The 17,389-nt window shown below is 38.0% G+C and overlaps 1 protein-coding gene across 2 annotated transcripts in view; it reads left to right on the forward strand.

The window, feature by feature from the left end:
- The window catches only part of GPR180 (G protein-coupled receptor 180), a 36,739-nt gene that overhangs the window by 3,032 nt on the left and 16,318 nt on the right, over nt 1-17,389 (forward strand). For both annotated transcript variants that reach the window (XM_080375735.1, XM_080375736.1), the window contains exons 3-8: nt 2,935-3,129; nt 6,491-6,671; nt 6,869-6,918; nt 10,166-10,323; nt 16,533-16,724; nt 17,084-17,161. In XM_080375735.1, coding sequence (XP_080231861.1) covers nt 2,935-3,129; nt 6,491-6,671; nt 6,869-6,918; nt 10,166-10,323; nt 16,533-16,724; nt 17,084-17,161 — 854 coding nt within the window. The remainder of the gene's footprint in view (nt 1-2,934; nt 3,130-6,490; nt 6,672-6,868; nt 6,919-10,165; nt 10,324-16,532; nt 16,725-17,083; nt 17,162-17,389) is intronic.

Below are 17,389 nucleotides of genomic sequence, written 5' to 3' on the forward strand. Positions count from 1 at the left end.
GATAATTACTTCAATGCAAGCAGCCAAACTTTATGACCAGTTCTAGTCTCATGCTCTCACTGGTACACAACTCAGAAAGAGTACACTTTTGGCTGAAGTTTTCATTTACCCATTCAGTACAGAGATGTTCTTTAATTCTGTTTTGGAGTAAAAGTCTTTGGTTTTTTAATCTCAGACTTTTCCATACAAAAGATTGAGTATTTGAAAGAATTTACAAAGAATACCATTGTCGTATGAAACTGAAAACCTTGAGAATATAAGTCTTTGGGACAGTCAAATGTACTTTTGAATTGTGACTCTTATTGCAGTGGAATGAAAAAAATTAGAGGCAAATTGATGGAGCCTGCTGCAGTTATAAATTTCTGAAGTGAGTGCTTGTAAGGTTGGGAGTATGTAGCCCAAAATACACAGCAAAAGAGTAAATTTGTACCTGCAAAGCTTTTCTTTCACAACCTTATGATCATTAGTTTTTCTTTTTTTTTTTTTCTGTCTGTAAGGTAATCTGCAAAAATTAATCTGCATTATGCTGCTTTACTTCATAACTTGCTTGTATTATCATTAAGTGTGCTTTCACCCTTTAATTTAGTGATTTAATAATTTGGTATTCATCACTGAGTCTCACATTCAGATGTTTTTAATATTTAAGTTGAGAATGATACTAGTACAGAATATGTAGGTTATGAAGGAACATTTTTAATTTGTCAGGAGGCTCCTGTTTTCCAATTCCATGAAATGGCATTTTTCAAAGATGCGAAAACAAAAATAAAATTATATTTTCATGATAGCACAGCCCTGTCACACTTCGATGTACAAAACATGTTAGAAAATTTTTAATACAGTATCAGAGATGAGCTGATCAGGATAAAGCTTGAGTATCCATTTAAATGTAAAAGAATAGTAAAACACTGAAGCATTCAGTTGTATAACTGGAAAACAGACAGACTGAAATAATGATTTTTGCACCATTTATTGATCGTAATACTACAAAACCTACTTAAAGCATAAACTTTCCTTTAAGAAATTACATTATTAGAAACTTCTTTCAAATATATCTTAAGTGAATATAGCTTCTTTTTTTAAATACATTTCCCTTGTGTGGCCAGAATCCCTAGAGTAACAAATAGATCTCCTGGAACATTGTCACAATGAAACCTTACCCAGATGTCACTTCTAAGGATGTAGTTCCCTTAACACTTGATCTGAGGCGAACATGAAGTGTTGCTGAAATGACTAGCAGTTGGTCCGTCACTCCTGTCTGTCCCAGCAGTGTACTCGCTGTTTTCTACTGTGTTTAGGAATCACATGGCCACAGGGTGAGTTGGATCTGTTTGCTGATCTTTGGCATAATCAATTACATTTTTATTCTATCTTACATCATTTCCTGTGAGTTAGCTTGCAGATTTGATGGAAAACTGATTAAATAGGCTCTGTGTGATCCTTAGTCTTCATACAAATAACACTGTGTCAGAACTCAGCTGAGAGTCAGGCTACAGTTTGCCTTTTATTTGGATTAGGCATCATATGAAATCCTAAATCTGTGGTTAAGGGAGCTGTTTTACTTTGTATATTTGATTGATAAGGTTCATAGCTCCAGAGTGGAATGCATACTTGCTATTACCTACACAAGGCAAACTGCCAGTGTTGGAACACTGCAGGGGGGGGGCTGTTGTGGTTCATTTGATGTACACATTTGTACTTCATGACAATTGCTGCAAAGAAACCCTGTACGTTTCTTCCTGGATCCTAATGCTGATCAGTTCATGCCTTCAGAGAACAGAAAATAACTTCCTAAAGTTGAAACAAGTTTATTTAAATTACATACATGTTATTCACATGTAGGATTCAAATCAGAAATTAGTTCTAAATTTTGTCTACAAAATCTTTAGGGATAATGAGTATATTAAGGGTTGGTATGTATGTTTGCTTGCAGTTTTTCATTTAGAAAGTGCTTTGCATAAAAACCAGAAATAGCTTCTTTTGTAGATTTTTTTAATGAAAGTTTTCTTTCCTCATCCTCAGCCATTGTCATCTTAAACTATTAAGGTGAATTAATGTACAGTCCAGTAATTATATTGTTATTTCTTCTGCAGAGATGGCTTTCATTTATGCTTGAGCTGGTTAGCACGCAAGTTCAGTAATCAATGTAACAGTACTTAAGATTCTTGCAGTTTCACCCAAACATACAGAGCCACAGATTTCATTTGCAGCATATGTTTATTTTTGAGAGATTGTGCTTGGTTAAGAGTTGCTTTTAGGAAAAATAGTAGTAAGATCAATGAGCAGGTAAAATGTCAGTCTTTTTCATAGTTGGTTTTAAATGTAATCTGATTTGAAATATGTAATTTTATTAGATGATGGTTTCAACCCTTAGCTGTCAATTGAAATTCAGCCTATTACAGTTTGGGGAAGATGCTGTAAAATCGGCTAAGTTGCACCTTTAAAGCATGCACACTTGCTTACCAAGTTCACATGTGGCTGTTCGTGTTTGGTGCTCTAAATATCTTTGAAAACAAAGTAGAATAAATTTCACAAAGGTATTTTTCATACTGCAGAAGTATCTGCTAGCTAATACAGAATAGCTAGTTCTGTCAGTACTGTACTAGAGGACAGAAATGTGCTAAGCATAGGAGACAGTTTGCAGTTACTGGTTTCTGGCAGAAAGGAGCTGTCCAAGTGAACCCAAAAGCCAAGAGGTGGAATATGGTACATAACCTCACCAACCCTTGCCTGCACCTATTTGAAACAAAAGATGAAGTTGGAAATCTGGTCTCCGGTGCTAGGGCTGGTTTTGAAAACACAGACTGTTTTGTCCTCTGTGTAGTTTATAACCTGTGTATGATGTTGTGGATTTAAATTTTATCTTCATTCAAAGATACGTTTTCTAAAAACGTTGAGTATTTACTTCTGGTTTTGTTTGTTTGTTTTCTTCCAAAGTGAATGTGAACCACACAGAGCAAAATCTGACAGTGTCCCAGATTCCTTATCCGGAAACATGGTATGTGTTTTATGTAGACAAGTTTACCTGCGAGGAGAATTATTCTGAATCCGAGGATATTCAGTTTGAAATGGTCTTACTAAACCCAGATGCAGAAGGGAATCCATTAGATCACTTTAGCGCAGGGGAATCTGGTAAGATTTTTTTTCTTAAAATTAGATTTGTAAGTTAAGGATCTGATCACCCAAACAAATCAGTACTTAATATGCTTGGGAAATGGATAGCAGAGTCTCTTACATTTCGTATTCTGCTTTCTCATGGAGAGTAAGCTTTAATTCATTTCCTGGCGTTACAGATAAATCCTTCCCTTTCTCTAGACTGACTTTCCAAAACTTGCCTAACTGGAAGTTTAGGTGCACAAGGGAAGTTAATGTTAACATCTTTGCTAATAGGCATTTTTCCCATGTTGAAATGGTAAGCCTCCACTGGAATGTGAATTTACTTACTGATTTTAATTAATTGATTAAATTCCTTAGCTGTGTAAAATTTTATTCTGTGCGGCATGAGTACCTGCACACTAAAATATTTTGCCAGTACAATTTTAGTGTGATGCTTAGGCCTTTCTAAGCATCTTAGTCACAGGCCGCAGATATTTGTGGTAGTCCTGATTTGATTTGATTTAAGAAATGCAATTTGAAGTCTTTAGTCGCGCAAAGAAAAACTTCTAGAAGTGATTCAAGACAGTATGCCTAAAGAAATGCTTACATAAAATTGTATGCTTTGGACAATTGAAACCAACCTAATTTATGCTTCATTGCAGTGCTTAGCTTCACTGCTCTGGGAGGCTTCATCACCATGTCTCCCACTTAGGTCTGTTGTAAGGGGTGAGCCCCATAGGCTTAGTCTGCCTTCATATTCATTAGACCTACGTACCCAGCACTGTGCTCAGAATCATATGCTCTACTTGGTCTCAAGGGTAAATAGAGGGCAGCTGCCTTTTTGAAGGGAAGAAAATGCCCACTGAAACATTAAGCAGAGTCTATAAGCACCGTTAATCATCTGTTTTTCAAGGCTTATACATTGACTTACCTGTCAACTTCTTAATGATGCTTCTTAATCTACAAACTTAGTTGGCAGTTTTTATTTGGTGAAATTTGTATCTAGAAGTGAATTCTAGGTTATTTATTCTCAAAAACCAGTAGTAGCATTCTTTTGCTAAATAGACATTGTATAGCCCTTAGAAGTGCAGTACAGACTTCCTAGAGTGGGATCTCAGCTCTGTATTAATTTTGTAGGAAGACTTTAAGCACTTGGAAGCGGAACTCTGAACAGCTTGCACGCTGAGTAGGGAGGCATGTAAATGTGTTGGGTGCACATATTTTGACCAAACAAGTAGGAAACCTGGTGAGCTGTACATGCTATGTCTTCCACGGTTGCAGAACACCTCTGTATATTCAGAATTAAAACCTGCGTTGCTGCCACAGATCCTGAAGTTACATGCCTGTGTCTACTTTAACCAAACTGAGGAGGATTAAATATCTCTCTCCCTTGTTTTTTAAGGCATCTTTGGGGAATAATGTTTGTCATTTTCCCATAGACGTGTGTAGCTTAGAACATTAGGGTATCAGAGCTTCATTTCTTGGTTCTTTCATTCATGTGACTAAAAACTACACAGTTAACAGATGGTTCTAGTTAGGTCATCCTTCACTTTAGTTACTAAAGCCTGACCCAGGAGATCTCAAAATCTAATGGACTATAAGGAAAGTATAGGAAAGAACTTGGAACTGTAACTCTGTGATTAAGATGTTTGCCCTGAGAGAGGAGGCCTGCTTTCTGATCACTGGCAAGTAATCTTTTATCATTTTATATGGTAGGACTTTCTTACGTAAGACATGTTACCAGTGGAATCTAGGATTTCTAAGGGCAGCTGATCAAGTAGACAGCATTTTGAAGTTCTTTGAAGTTAGGTATTTCAAATTAAGTTGCGTATGTTTTATTTTCTCTGTCAACTCTAGGTTACTTGAAATTCAGGAAACTTACAAGACAGGTTGAAAATTACCCTTCTGATTTTTTTTTTTATATATATATATAGTTGTATTTCAGGGCAACTTTTGGTCTCAAAGCAATCATCCATAATCTGTCATCAGTTGGAAAGAGCTTTCTGCCCTAAATGTTTAGTATTTAGTAAAAGCTAGTTGGTTTTCCTCAGGAGTTTTCCATGTCTACTCACTCATTATGGTGAGAAATAACTTCTCTACAGAATCCTTGCCAACTTCAGGGGTCTTTGAAGCAGAAAGATAAAAGTGTGAAAGAATAAGAGATTTGATCTAAAATGCGTGTATTTGTCGTTCATAAATCATGCTTTTGTGTAGGTATACAAGAGAAGCAGAGTGGCCCTGAATTTTTTGTTTTAAGCATCTTTATTACTTTATGCTCTGTCTCTCCCTTTTCACTGTATGCATATCCAAAATCATTAATTTCAGCCATGGGATTTGTAGTACTAGCAACTATTCAGGATTCAACCCCTCCAGTTCTAATGTTTTTCAACTCTAGGTACTGAAATGTGTACAGTTGCTCTGTTTCTAATCTCTGGGTGAAGCTGGTTGGAGGTTTTTAGCAGAGTTACTTTGCTGCTGGAGGAAGAACATTGTTCAGAATCTGGTTCTGTATGCGTCACTTGGTTTCAAGGAGGGTTGGAGAAGGAAAACTTAAGTTTTCTGTGGGAAATTTGTTTACCCGTTTTTGCTTACAGTTTGCTGGCTTTGATCCTTTTGGAGCTCATGTGATGGGTTCCAAAGCTTACACACAGTAGAAAAGATTTCCAGAATCCAGGTCTTCAGGGAAGCATTTTACCAGACTACTGCCAGACTGAAAGTTAGATGACTTCTGTTTTGTAAATAGTATCAAAAAACTTTGGGCGTTTTTTCAGATTGGTGCAAAAAAGCCCATGCCATGAACTTACTATTGTTCTCTGTGCTGGTTTTCTTTTCCCTTTTTCTTTGCCTGGAAGTTTTGGGTCTTGGTCAGCGGTGCTTCTTCGACAAAGTACTTTATGTGGAGGAAGGGTGACACCCAGTGGTTAAAGAGGTTCAACAGAAGCTTGTTCTGGGTTTCTCTCATCTCAGATTGTCCCTTTAAAAATTGAAGCAAAAAAAAACCAAAAGCTAAAAATGAGTCCTTTGATAAATATGTTTCTGACTGATCAAATAGGCTACAATTATTTTCTGTTTATCAAGAAACTGTATGCCACTTTATACTATTTCAGTAATTGCTACAAACCTATTTGTGTTTGAACAGAATTTCTCCTACACTCAGAACAGGTGTTGGATAAAGAATACTTTGTCAGATCGAATAATAATCAGCGCTCTGAAAAATTTCACTGACTTTCTTGGATAAAAAAGTCTAGGATTTACTCATTTTGTCTGTACTACCACTTTTGGGTGACAGTTACTAAGTATTTCCCAGTGATTATATAAAAAACATATCTTGTTTTAGTTATTTACTGCTAATAGCAACATTTCTTTATAAAAACTAAGTTGTTGTTTTTTTCCACAGGATTACATGAATTCTTTTTCCTGCTTGTCCTAGCATACTTCATAACTGCTTGCATATATGCCCAGTCCCTATGGCAAACAATTAAGAAGCGTGGACCTATGCATACTGTACTAAAGGTGTTGACAGTTGCATTACTGTTGCAGGCTGGTTCAGCTTTTGCCAACTACCTGCATTTCTCAAGGTATCTTTGCTTATTTTTTCTCTCAGTCTTAAAACTTGAAGACCATTGCGTTGTAAAGATCAGTACGTGATCTTTCCTGTGGTGATTGTGACTAATAACTTTTTAGAACTACATCATTGCCTAAATATACTTTAAAGAGAAAACACGCATCTAAAACTCACTCGCTTAAAAAATACCACCTTTTTATTCTTTATCAGTTACTCTAAAGATGGAATAGGAGCACCTTTTATGGGAAGTGTGGCAGAATGTGAGTATCCTTGTCTGTTTACTGCATGTTCCTATGTGTTAATTTGTATAATAGATTAGCAAATGCTGTTGTTGGACTGTATTATGATCTTGGACCATATCACCAGATTTTTAATATCAAATACTTGAAGTTGCTTTTCTGAAAAACAGGTTTTATTCTGGATCTTTGTAACTACTATTTAAAGTTACAGATTTTAATCTTGTTTATGATTTTTTTAAGGATTTTCTTGTCTGAAGTTTTCTTCCTACAGATGCTTAAATATGTGCCTAACACATGAGTAAATTTTTCAGTACATTGAAGGGTTTTACAGAGTGCGTGATCTAGAGTAACAAAACTTTTTAGGAAAATTAATTGCATTTTATGGCGTGTCTCATTTCACCAGCAAATTTAACATTGATTATAAAGAAACAGTAAGTAGTTCACAGCACAAGTGATATGGTTACAGTGATGCAAAAACCACTTATGTAAAGCATCGATGTTAAAAAAGCATTTTTATCCACTCTGTATAGATATTCTGAGTTCTCATGAGAAATAAAATCCTATAATGCCCCTTCCCAAAATGCACTCATTTACTCATGCTGGATTCTTCAGGGTTAAACGTTGTTGGGGTTTTTTTACTGTAGTTTATGTTTCAAGCATTGTGGGGTTCTCTCTAAGCAAAGATATTGCCTTTTGATTGGCTTGATGTACCCCAAAAAGTAGTACTGTGGTAGTGAGATAGTGTTGAGAGAGCCTATACAGAAAAATATTTCCCTTCCTAGAATTCATTTAGAAGCTTGCAGTTGGAATTAACAGCCTCTTGATGGCACTTGGCACCACAGTAATTGGCTCTTTCTTGTTTTAACCATTTGAGTTAGCAGCTCCTTGCAGCCTCTCCAGCAACTTATTATTAAACTTTCCCTCTCATCGTAACTCCTCCCCACTGAGAAACCCAGTATTGACTTCTCAGCTGGAACTTCGGAGAGAGTAGCTGCATGTTAGATTTTCTGTGTATGTATTGAAGAGCCCACTTTTATGTGATTAAAGCAAAGGTTATTAAGAATAAGTAGTATTTTTGAATCAGCTAAGTAAGTTTTCCTTTCCTACAGTTTTTAAGATTCATGGTTCCCAAAACAGTAGAAGAGCAGAAGTAATAGAAATGTGGAAAGCTTCAGTGTGAATTACAGTTCTGAAGAATGGCTGAGAGCAACTAGTATAGTTTGAAGATGGAAGGTGCTGCCATTTTTCCTGTATCAGAACAGAAATCTGAGTTAAAAGTAAATTGCAAAATTTCTGTTGACTGCAGTGGGACCAGAATTTCTTTCTAGAAATCTGTTCAGATACTATCCCAAGCAATTATTCTTTTCCTACCATCATTTACTCTTTACCATGTGTTAAATGCCTGACCCTCAATCTAATTTGTCGCTTAAGTTAATCACATAAATAACACAAATAATGCTGGCACTCAAAAGCATCACAAATAGTGATCTTTTAACTTTTGGTAAGATCAAAATGTGAGAAGTCAAATAATATTACATTGAGAGAAATTTCTAAAATTACAATAATCCCATGATACCCAGGGTCAAAGTCCTTATTTGCTGGCAAGGTGTAAGAGATGTCAAAAATTAAAGCTGGTACTGAATTTTTGGTTTATACCAGTCTGAGAATCCCCTTGAATTGTTCCCACAGTGAAGCAGAGCATTGTAAAATAATTTCAAGATCATTTTGCCCAAAATCAGTGCCAGTTCATTTTGTTAAAAAATAAGCAAGTGTGTATTTACTAAAGCACTTGATATTTCTTGAACAGCAAAGGTGTCTGAATAAATTAAGAAGCATTTAAGCATACAAACTGTGAGAATACCAAATATATCCCAGAAATAACATGTTGGCATTTAAGTATATAAACTGTGAGAATACCATATATATCCCAGCAATAACATGTTGAAGTCTGGTTTATATCCATATTTTGCTAGTACTGATGAGTTTTAGGGAAATACTATAGCTGACCTTCATTTGGCACGCTTCCCTTCTGTGCATATTAATCTCTACAATGGCAACATTTTCTGTGCCAATATTTTTAGTAGATGTGGAAGTACATTTAACTTTTATACTAAAGTCCATTTATATAAAAACAGAAATTTGCTTTTGTGATACAAAAATATTTTTCTTGTACCTGATGGCATAAGTGAAAATTACAAATAAGGGACAAATTTAATTGAACCAAAATATTAATCAAGTGAAAAAGAAAGCATTGTTGTGTGTAGCACCCAGTCTCTAGTTTCTGAACCAAATTTGCAATTTACATAATATAAGAATCAATTTTTCTTGTACGTCTCTGCTATGCCAGTACAATGAGCCAGTTTACTCTCAAATCTGAACACCAACTTAAAAATGGTTTGATAAGTTTCATTCAAAACTTACCATGTCTAAAGCTAACAATCACCCAAAAAGAAATCTTCAGTTCTTTCTACTGTCAGTAGTGCTTCAGTGAGGCTAACAAGGAAAGACTTTAATATATTCTAGCTTGAAGTTTTCTTTATTCAGATACAGCTTCAGACGCAGGTTTGAGACACTGATTAAGAATGTAACTTTATGGAGTATGTGTGAATTGTTCCCACACAGAAATAAAAATGGACATAGCAAAATAAGGCAAAGGTAGTTTGCATTTAATAAAATTAAATACAGGCAAGTTGTTGTTCCAAATTAAGTTTGTGTTAGGGTTATTCATTATATTTTCCTCTTTAAGTATCTCAGAGTGGAATTTGTCCTAAATATTTGCCCTTTCTGTTGCAAGACAAAGTGCGGTTAATTTAAAGTACAATGCAACTATCTGATTCTTGAAGGGAAGTTTTTCAGAGCAAAGAAAGGAGTTCATTTCATAAGATTTCATATTTGCAGTGTGATTAACATACATATGATTTTAGTTCTTTAGCATTTGTAAGTCTATTTATGCAGATGGACTCCTGATCCCAGATGTTTTTGACACAAGAGTGGGATTTGGAAGGATGTGGTGCTGTGCCCATGTTGTTGCAGAACTGCAGCATAATTAGAGGAAAGCTGATAGTGATCTCTTTGGTCACTGGAAACTACTCAAAATCTCCATGTTTTGTGGCAAAGCAACCTCAGCTAGTCAGACTGTGATCAAAATTATGACTAAAGGTGACAGAGGCATAAATGTCCATCCTTCATTTGGGGGTATATAGAACATTTCTTTTTGCTTTAGAAAAAGCTTTTTTTTTGTTGTGACTATTTTTTTTGTTTTCAACAGTGTGTGATATCATCTCACAGATACAAATGCTGTATTTATTGTTGAGCCTGTGTATGGGTTGGACAATAGGCAGAATGAAGAAATCTCATGGCAGACCGCTTCAGTGGGATTCCACACCAACATCTACTGGCATTGCTGTAGTAGTTGTTGTTACACAGGTTTGTATTTTATATTCATTCTTATACTGAAATATACAGCTGCTATTAAGTATGACAGAGCCATGAACCAACTAATTTCAATAATTTATGAGGGAGGGAGTATCAAGACTGGAAAAAAACCCACAGCATAATGTGCACCCAGTATGTCTAATAGGTAACAACACCTTCTCTTTGCTTTAACAATTTAAGGTGTAGCTCCACAGAATGTTTTTGTTCAGCATAAAACCACTTAAGAAGTTCCCACAGTTTTCCAAACTCCTGGCTGTGCCAATTGTTCATAGCGTTATACTGCAAGCCAGATCAGTAGAATGATCTAGATTGAAAAAAAAAATTAGCACAGTCATTTTACTGATCCTAAGTTATAATGTGGTCCTGTAAATAGTTGTAATCAGTACAACTGAGGGTTTGTGAAGTACATTGCGGGGTGGGGGGGGGGGGTGACAACAAGCAGCATGAGAGGAGAGACAAGAAAAGCTGAGACAAGAAATTATGTCACACAAAAAAAATCAAAATCCACAGCATCCTCCTCTTAGAACCACTCAAATAAGATGTCTAATAGTCTTTTCAATCAATATAAGGCAATTCTTGAAAGGTTCATGTGCAGGATTGGTCTTGCAAATACACAAATGCTCTGACACATAATTTCATTCAAATGTTTGCCATTAGTATAAATTAGAAAGTCAAGTAAACCAGTAACTTAAAAGTAAATTGTGATGGAGATCATCCAACCCTGGTGGTGCCTTTTGTAAACAAATTTTTTTAAATCACAGCATAAAGACAAGAGAATCAGAAAGCCATTGAGAAGAGCAGGGAGAAACTGGAGACAGTAATGAGGAAGACATTATACTGAAGATTTTGTGCTATTTGAGTAGTATCTGTAATTAGCGTTGCTTCCAAACTAAATAAGTGGACTGCTAAGACATTAAAAGTAGCTGGGAGCTGACATTTCTTGCTAATTAAGAATATAAACCAAAGGTTATTAAGGTCAATGGGTTTGTTGAAATTTAAAGATGGGTTCATTCCGCCTTACTTTGACACCCATCTAGCACCAGAAATTTTACATGCTGGTAGTAAAGAAGACTTCTGAAGTATTTAATTCTATTCATGCCTCTCCACTTGTACAAACATATGGGTGTGTTAGTACTCTGTCACTTGAGACTGGAAAGCTTTTTTGTTGTTCTTTCCTTTTCACTATACATAGAAACGACACTCGGTATCATCAGCTTGACCTTTTTTTGCTTGTGGTAAAAACTGGGGTAGTTATCATGTGTAGCCTGCTTCCCCCGGTACTGGTCCGTTGCACATTTGTGTTGGCTCTTTGAGCACCACTGAAGCTTTGGCACAAAGTTGGCTGTGTTATTTTTCACCATGAAGGCACAGCTCTACCACATCTCTCCTTCTGGTACCATTGGGAATGTCAAGTTTGGCAGGAATCTCATGGGAATAGAGTATGGATATCAGAGTATGTCATTGCTTGGATGGTTTTGCACCCCCATCTCAGTGTCTGCTGTCTCTATCAAAAGTTCCCTGACACAAGAGTATCATTGTCCCTTCTAGAGAAAATGTTTTCCAGCTCATAATTCAGTACATAGGGAATATACCTTCTGCCATATTTCTTCTCCTTAATACAGAATGCGGCTGTTGAGCTCAGGGGAGCAGGATCCAGACCGCATTGGCTCCATCAAAGGTGGTGAGCCCAAGACTTCATTCATTGGATTAGTCTGTTGTTCACTCGTCTGTCTAGATTGATGTGGGCGTTGGACCTGCTGTAACAGGGCAATCAATGAGCGCTTTTAATAACTAAAAATCTAGAGTAACCTCTTTTCTGTCCTCCCCTTTCCCAGAGGTTCTTAATGGGAGAGCCAGCTTCCTCCCCTGCCAGAGGTTGGACAGACTTGCATGGATTATCAGAGATGTTCTGAGGACTTGCTGTGGATGGTGCTGGAAACCACGTGTATTACCCTAACACAGCAGATAGAGATTGAAGCATGTTACGTTTATTAACATTCTACAGTATGTGTTGTCATCTTTTCTTCAGGGAAGTCAAACAATTGGGCAGTCTAGGAAAACATGTTATTCTTCAACTTAACTGCAGTTTTTACTGGCAAACTGTCGGACTCTGTCTGCTACTAGTTCAAATTACTCAGTGTTTTTTCTCTTCTTTGTACTGATGCTATGGATATTTCTTGTTCTTTCAGAAACACCAAGCTGTATTTACACGTTACCATCAGCACAGGGTGGACACAGCCTCCTAGTCAGCAAATCTCTTGTGGTCTTTGCGGCTGCAGAGAGGTAGCATCTCAAAGGAAGGACACGTCAGCCATTCAGTACCTCCCTTTGCCTTAACTTGTTCTTTATTTCAGCCTCAGAACAAAAGATTCCCAGGCCACTCTCTGTTCATTAAAGATTCCACCCTGCTGCTGAGACATAAACCATGTTCAAAACTTTATTGACAGGCCTTTCCCATCACATAGACCTGAGCAGTTTCAGCTTTCAGGGCTGATCGGAGTGGAGGCAGTGATTCTAAAAAGATAGCTGATCACTTTGAACCTGACCAAAATTACACAGAATCTTACTGCATTAGATGTCACGCTTCACAGGGGTTCTTAGGTACAACCCAAAGTTGTGCTTAGAATGAGCTCCACCTCTGGCCTTAGATCTAAACCGATTTTTACTGTATTGGCATTGCACATCATCAGATGCCCAAGTGCTACATATGGTTAGAAGCAGCTAGTTAATCCACTTTGCCTTGCTGCTGCTTTTAACTTCCCTTATGTTTCCGCCTTCCCCTTGCCTCTCAGAGGTGATCTGTATGATGAGAACTTGCCTTTACTGGAGATTGATATGTTATCTTGGTTTACCTTAAAGTCAGTGTAGGCATAGCAAAGGGGAGGAGGACTTCTACCATAATTGTTTCCTCATGAAAAAAAGGAAGAGTGTCTGGTTCTTCATTGTATGGATGTGGAGGTTCGGCTAGTGAATCTGGAACATCAGGATGATGTCCATGGCAAACATTCTTCTGGCATTTTAAGAGGAAGGCCAGCACTGGACAGTGGTTGGTGTCCACTGTGAACCAAGGCAGGTCTGGAGTGTGTACAGGTGAAGTCAGGCATTTTGAACAGTGTGTTATGTAAACAAGAAGGTGGTCATTCTCCTTTACTTGATGAAAAGCAGTTATGACTCTAGTGTAGGACATAGCTAGTACTAGTCAGCTCTTCAGCTGCCTAGTTCATCCAGTTCTTTTGTCTGCAGCCTAAGGAGAGTTGTTCTTCTGGAATACAATTAGAATCCCCACCCCCTGCCCCCGATTTCTTCTCAGAGTTCAAACATAGTTCTGCTCACTACCAACAAAAAAATGTCTCTGGTATCCACTTCAGCAGGTTGGTGTCTGGGTGTTTTGTCAGCTTGTTCCTGATACTTGCAGCTAAGTGAGCTGATACATGCCTCTCTGTGGTCAAGGTAAGGGAATTCAGGGCTTATTGACCTTCATTTCTCAGGCATAGCCAGCCAAAGAGATTTTTGACTTCAAGATGATGCTTGTCTATGAAAGCTCTTCCTTCACTGAGAACAGATTGCCTAATCCATTTTAACTTAGAAACACTCCATAGCACAGAATAGAAAAGATCTTTTTTTATAGGATCCTGCTTTTCTCTGGTGAGTGAGAACAGTCCCAGCTCATAATAAGAGCAATGGTACATGTTCACCTTGTCCAAGTTTCCAGTGTGTTGCACTGGCAGTTCCGTCTCTGTCTCTAATGCCTCTGCCTTCTGCTTATTTTGGAATATTCTAATGAAACTGAAAGAAGCTGGACTTCTGTGATCTTACATTGCTGTGACTATACACAGGCTTTGATCAACTGATTCCTGTGTTGTTTACACCCTTTAAAGGGCTAGTCCAGAGCATACCCTGCTGTCAGACACTTATTTTCCCATGAGGATTTGGACTTTGTTCTCATGATTCTTTTACCCCAGCTCTTTGTCATCTTCTCATGAAAGTGGCTTCCTTCATTGCTGATACTGTTGGTGTAGGTTAAGGAAAATTGAAACCCTTGTAAGCTCTGTTCTTTAAGGTTAAGCTATCCCTGGGGTCTATCTAAAGTTCCTTCTTAAAGCAGTATCACAACTCCATCTCCATCAGCCTGTATTTCTTCCCCCCTGAAGCATGCTTTAGTCAGGAAGGTTCTATACGTAGGAGGTCGTTTGGTTTTGGGTTTTTTTCTCAGGCAGTGTATGTCCAGTCCAGGGAAGTTAAATAGTTTGGCTATTCCCAAGTGTAAATATAAAAATGGAAAATGCTCTGTACAAGACTGCAGTGATTCTGTAACTGGTAGAACCCTTGTTTGTTGCCTGAGCATGTTCTACCTGGACTGAAATAACTTCTGTGATAAGAATTCATCAATTTCATGCCAGAACTAGTGCTGTAGACTCAACTTTACCAAACACTGTGCTGTATCAGGGTTTCAGGTTTAAGTTACTCCTTGACAGTCAGGTAATTTGATTATTTGAAGATGTTTGCTTGGAGTCACTCAGAAATAGAGTGTTACCGTGGGAACATCTGTCCCTCTGCCATCCTTCCATTTTCCATCCAGGCAGTTGAGGAGTGAGTGAAATGACAGCAGTCATGCTTGCTGTGTCACAGCCTAGGTAAGAGGGGAGAAGCATGAGAGTACTCTCTGAGGATGTTCTAAGCAGAAATGATCCGATCTTGACTGATGAGACTCAAGGACACCCACCTTTGGAAGGCACAGGTGGATTACACATTTAGGAAAAAAAAAGAGATAATATCAGTAACCTTTTTGTCTTTATGTAGTTAATTTAATGAGAGAGCCTTTGAATGCATTCAGAAAGGAATCTGACTAATTTAGATCTCTAAGTTGAGACATACAGTGTCTACTTCTGAAGGTCTTCAGAGCTACCTCACTCATAAATCAAATTTGCCTACCTTTCTTCAGAAAGCCTGCTTCATTAGGCACCTGAAACCTAAGTGCAAGTTAGATGTGTGCAGTAGGTGGACTGGATTCCAGCGTATATTCAAGTCTTAAAATGCCGTTCAGCTGCTACATGATGCTGGGAGAGTCTAAATTTTATGGGTATTCTAATTTATAACGTTAACATTCCCAAAGCCTTAAAAAGGTATTCTTCAGCAAGACCCATTTTTCATGCAACAAGTAGGTGCCTGCCTTCTACCCAACTACGATGCAGAAACCAGGCACTTCTTAGCCTGTTTTTCTTTAGAGAATCTATCAATATTCTTTCTCACAGTGCTCCTGCAAACTTGGATTCTGCAGCAAATGGATACAGTGCTGAGAATTAAGGAGGATTGCTATCTTTTGTGTTAGTTATCTGTTGGCTAGCATGTTTGTCCAAATGTTGGAATGGCATTTGGAACCTGTGACCCTCCCTTTCCTAGACCCTAGGAGGTTTCTGAGCTGGTTGCTTGCAGAGTCAGGCTCGCTCACAGTTTCTGACCTAGCTGATGTTGAATTCTTTTCTCCACAATGGCACAGCTTCAATAGAAGGGGTGGAGAGTGGCCCACCCAAGAACAGCCTATAGCCTGGCAGTTGCGGCACTCTCCAAGGAGGTGGGAGATGTGAGTTGGATATCCTTTAGGCAAAGAAGGGAATTGTGGGAGATCCAAGTTCAACCTGGGTGAATGCTCGAGCCTTTAGGCTATTGTATAAAAGGGGCAGCAGCACCACCCTCTTACTTCCCCATCTTTGAAAAGAAAGGTGAATCCTGTTAGGATTTTGAAAGAAAAGGTGTAGTCGCCTGCCTTTGAAACAAGCTTTACAGGTTGCAAATCCCAAGTGGAAGGAGACACCTCCCTGTAGCTCTATGGAATCATTTCAGTGGTGGGCTTCCTGCTGAGCAGGCCAACTGTTTAACTAGATGAGTATTTTGGATCTTATGCTAAGGTGCTGCATTCCTTCTATCCAAATTAGAGGAAACTTTTAACTTGTCAAACTTTCTGAAAGTTACAGAAGGCAAGAAGTGAGGCTTTGTTCCTGCCAGTTGCACTTGGAGTAGTAGGTAGTGTCAAAAAGCAGCTCAAGCTGGGGGTGGGGGGGGTGGGGGGGGGTGTAACATGGCCGTCTCCACCAAGCAGAGTGGAGCATGACCAGATAACTTAAATCAGTGATGGGAAGATTCACTGAGGTTTAGTGTAACCTTGTTTGCTCTAAATGTACTTTGCTGCTGTTCTTTTCCAGAGCTTTTTATTAATTTGGGAGCAGTTTGAAGATACAAATCACCACAGCTACCATTCACACCGTGGCTTAGCAAGCGGACTGCTTATTGGCCTCAGAGTTTGCCTGGCTTTGTCGCTGGCTACTGGTCTTTACCAGATCATCACAGTGGAGAGAAGCACACTGAAACGGGAGTTCTATATCACCTTTGCCAAAGTATGGGTTACATCAAGGAAGCTGATCCCTTCTGTTGTAAATAAAATTGTGGCATGCAATTGACTGAAGCACTAAACTCTTTTCCTGCATAAGAAAGTTAATGTTTAAGTGTCTGATTTGATTAAATTGCACCCTGTCATCATACTCAGAGTAGTCATTTTAATTTGACAAGGAGTATAGAGTGTTTTTAAACAGAAATCCCACCTTTCATTGTGTGGTTTTCATTCTGTTGATTGAAAATTAAACAATGAGTTCATAAAATAGACAGAAATGTAAATGCAGTTTCCTCTTAACTGTCATCTCTTTCTTGTAAGCTGGCATGTAGTTATTTTATAACTTAAACTCATCTTCTCTTTCAGGCCTGCATTCTCTGGTTTTTGTGCCACCCATGTCTTGCAACCATTGCTGTAATATTCAGAGAATATCAAAGAGAAAAGGTATGTACAGGCAAGATAAAAGAAATGGAATTTGAATAGTAGTTCTTCATGTTCAGTGTTTGTTAGCAAACTCATGCTCTTAGGCTGTTAATCTTATGACCCCAAAGCAACTTGAAAAGTCTTAGTCACACAGCTTTCATTGATGCTAATGTGAGTCATATTTTACAAAGGAATACAGGGTTTGAATCATCTAAGGGTAATCATTTCTAGGTTAAGGGAGGGAGAGGG

Source organism: Falco punctatus (assembly GCF_963210335.1).
Source record: "Falco punctatus genome assembly, chromosome: 2".
Lineage (NCBI taxonomy): Eukaryota > Metazoa > Chordata > Aves > Falconiformes > Falconidae > Falco > Falco punctatus.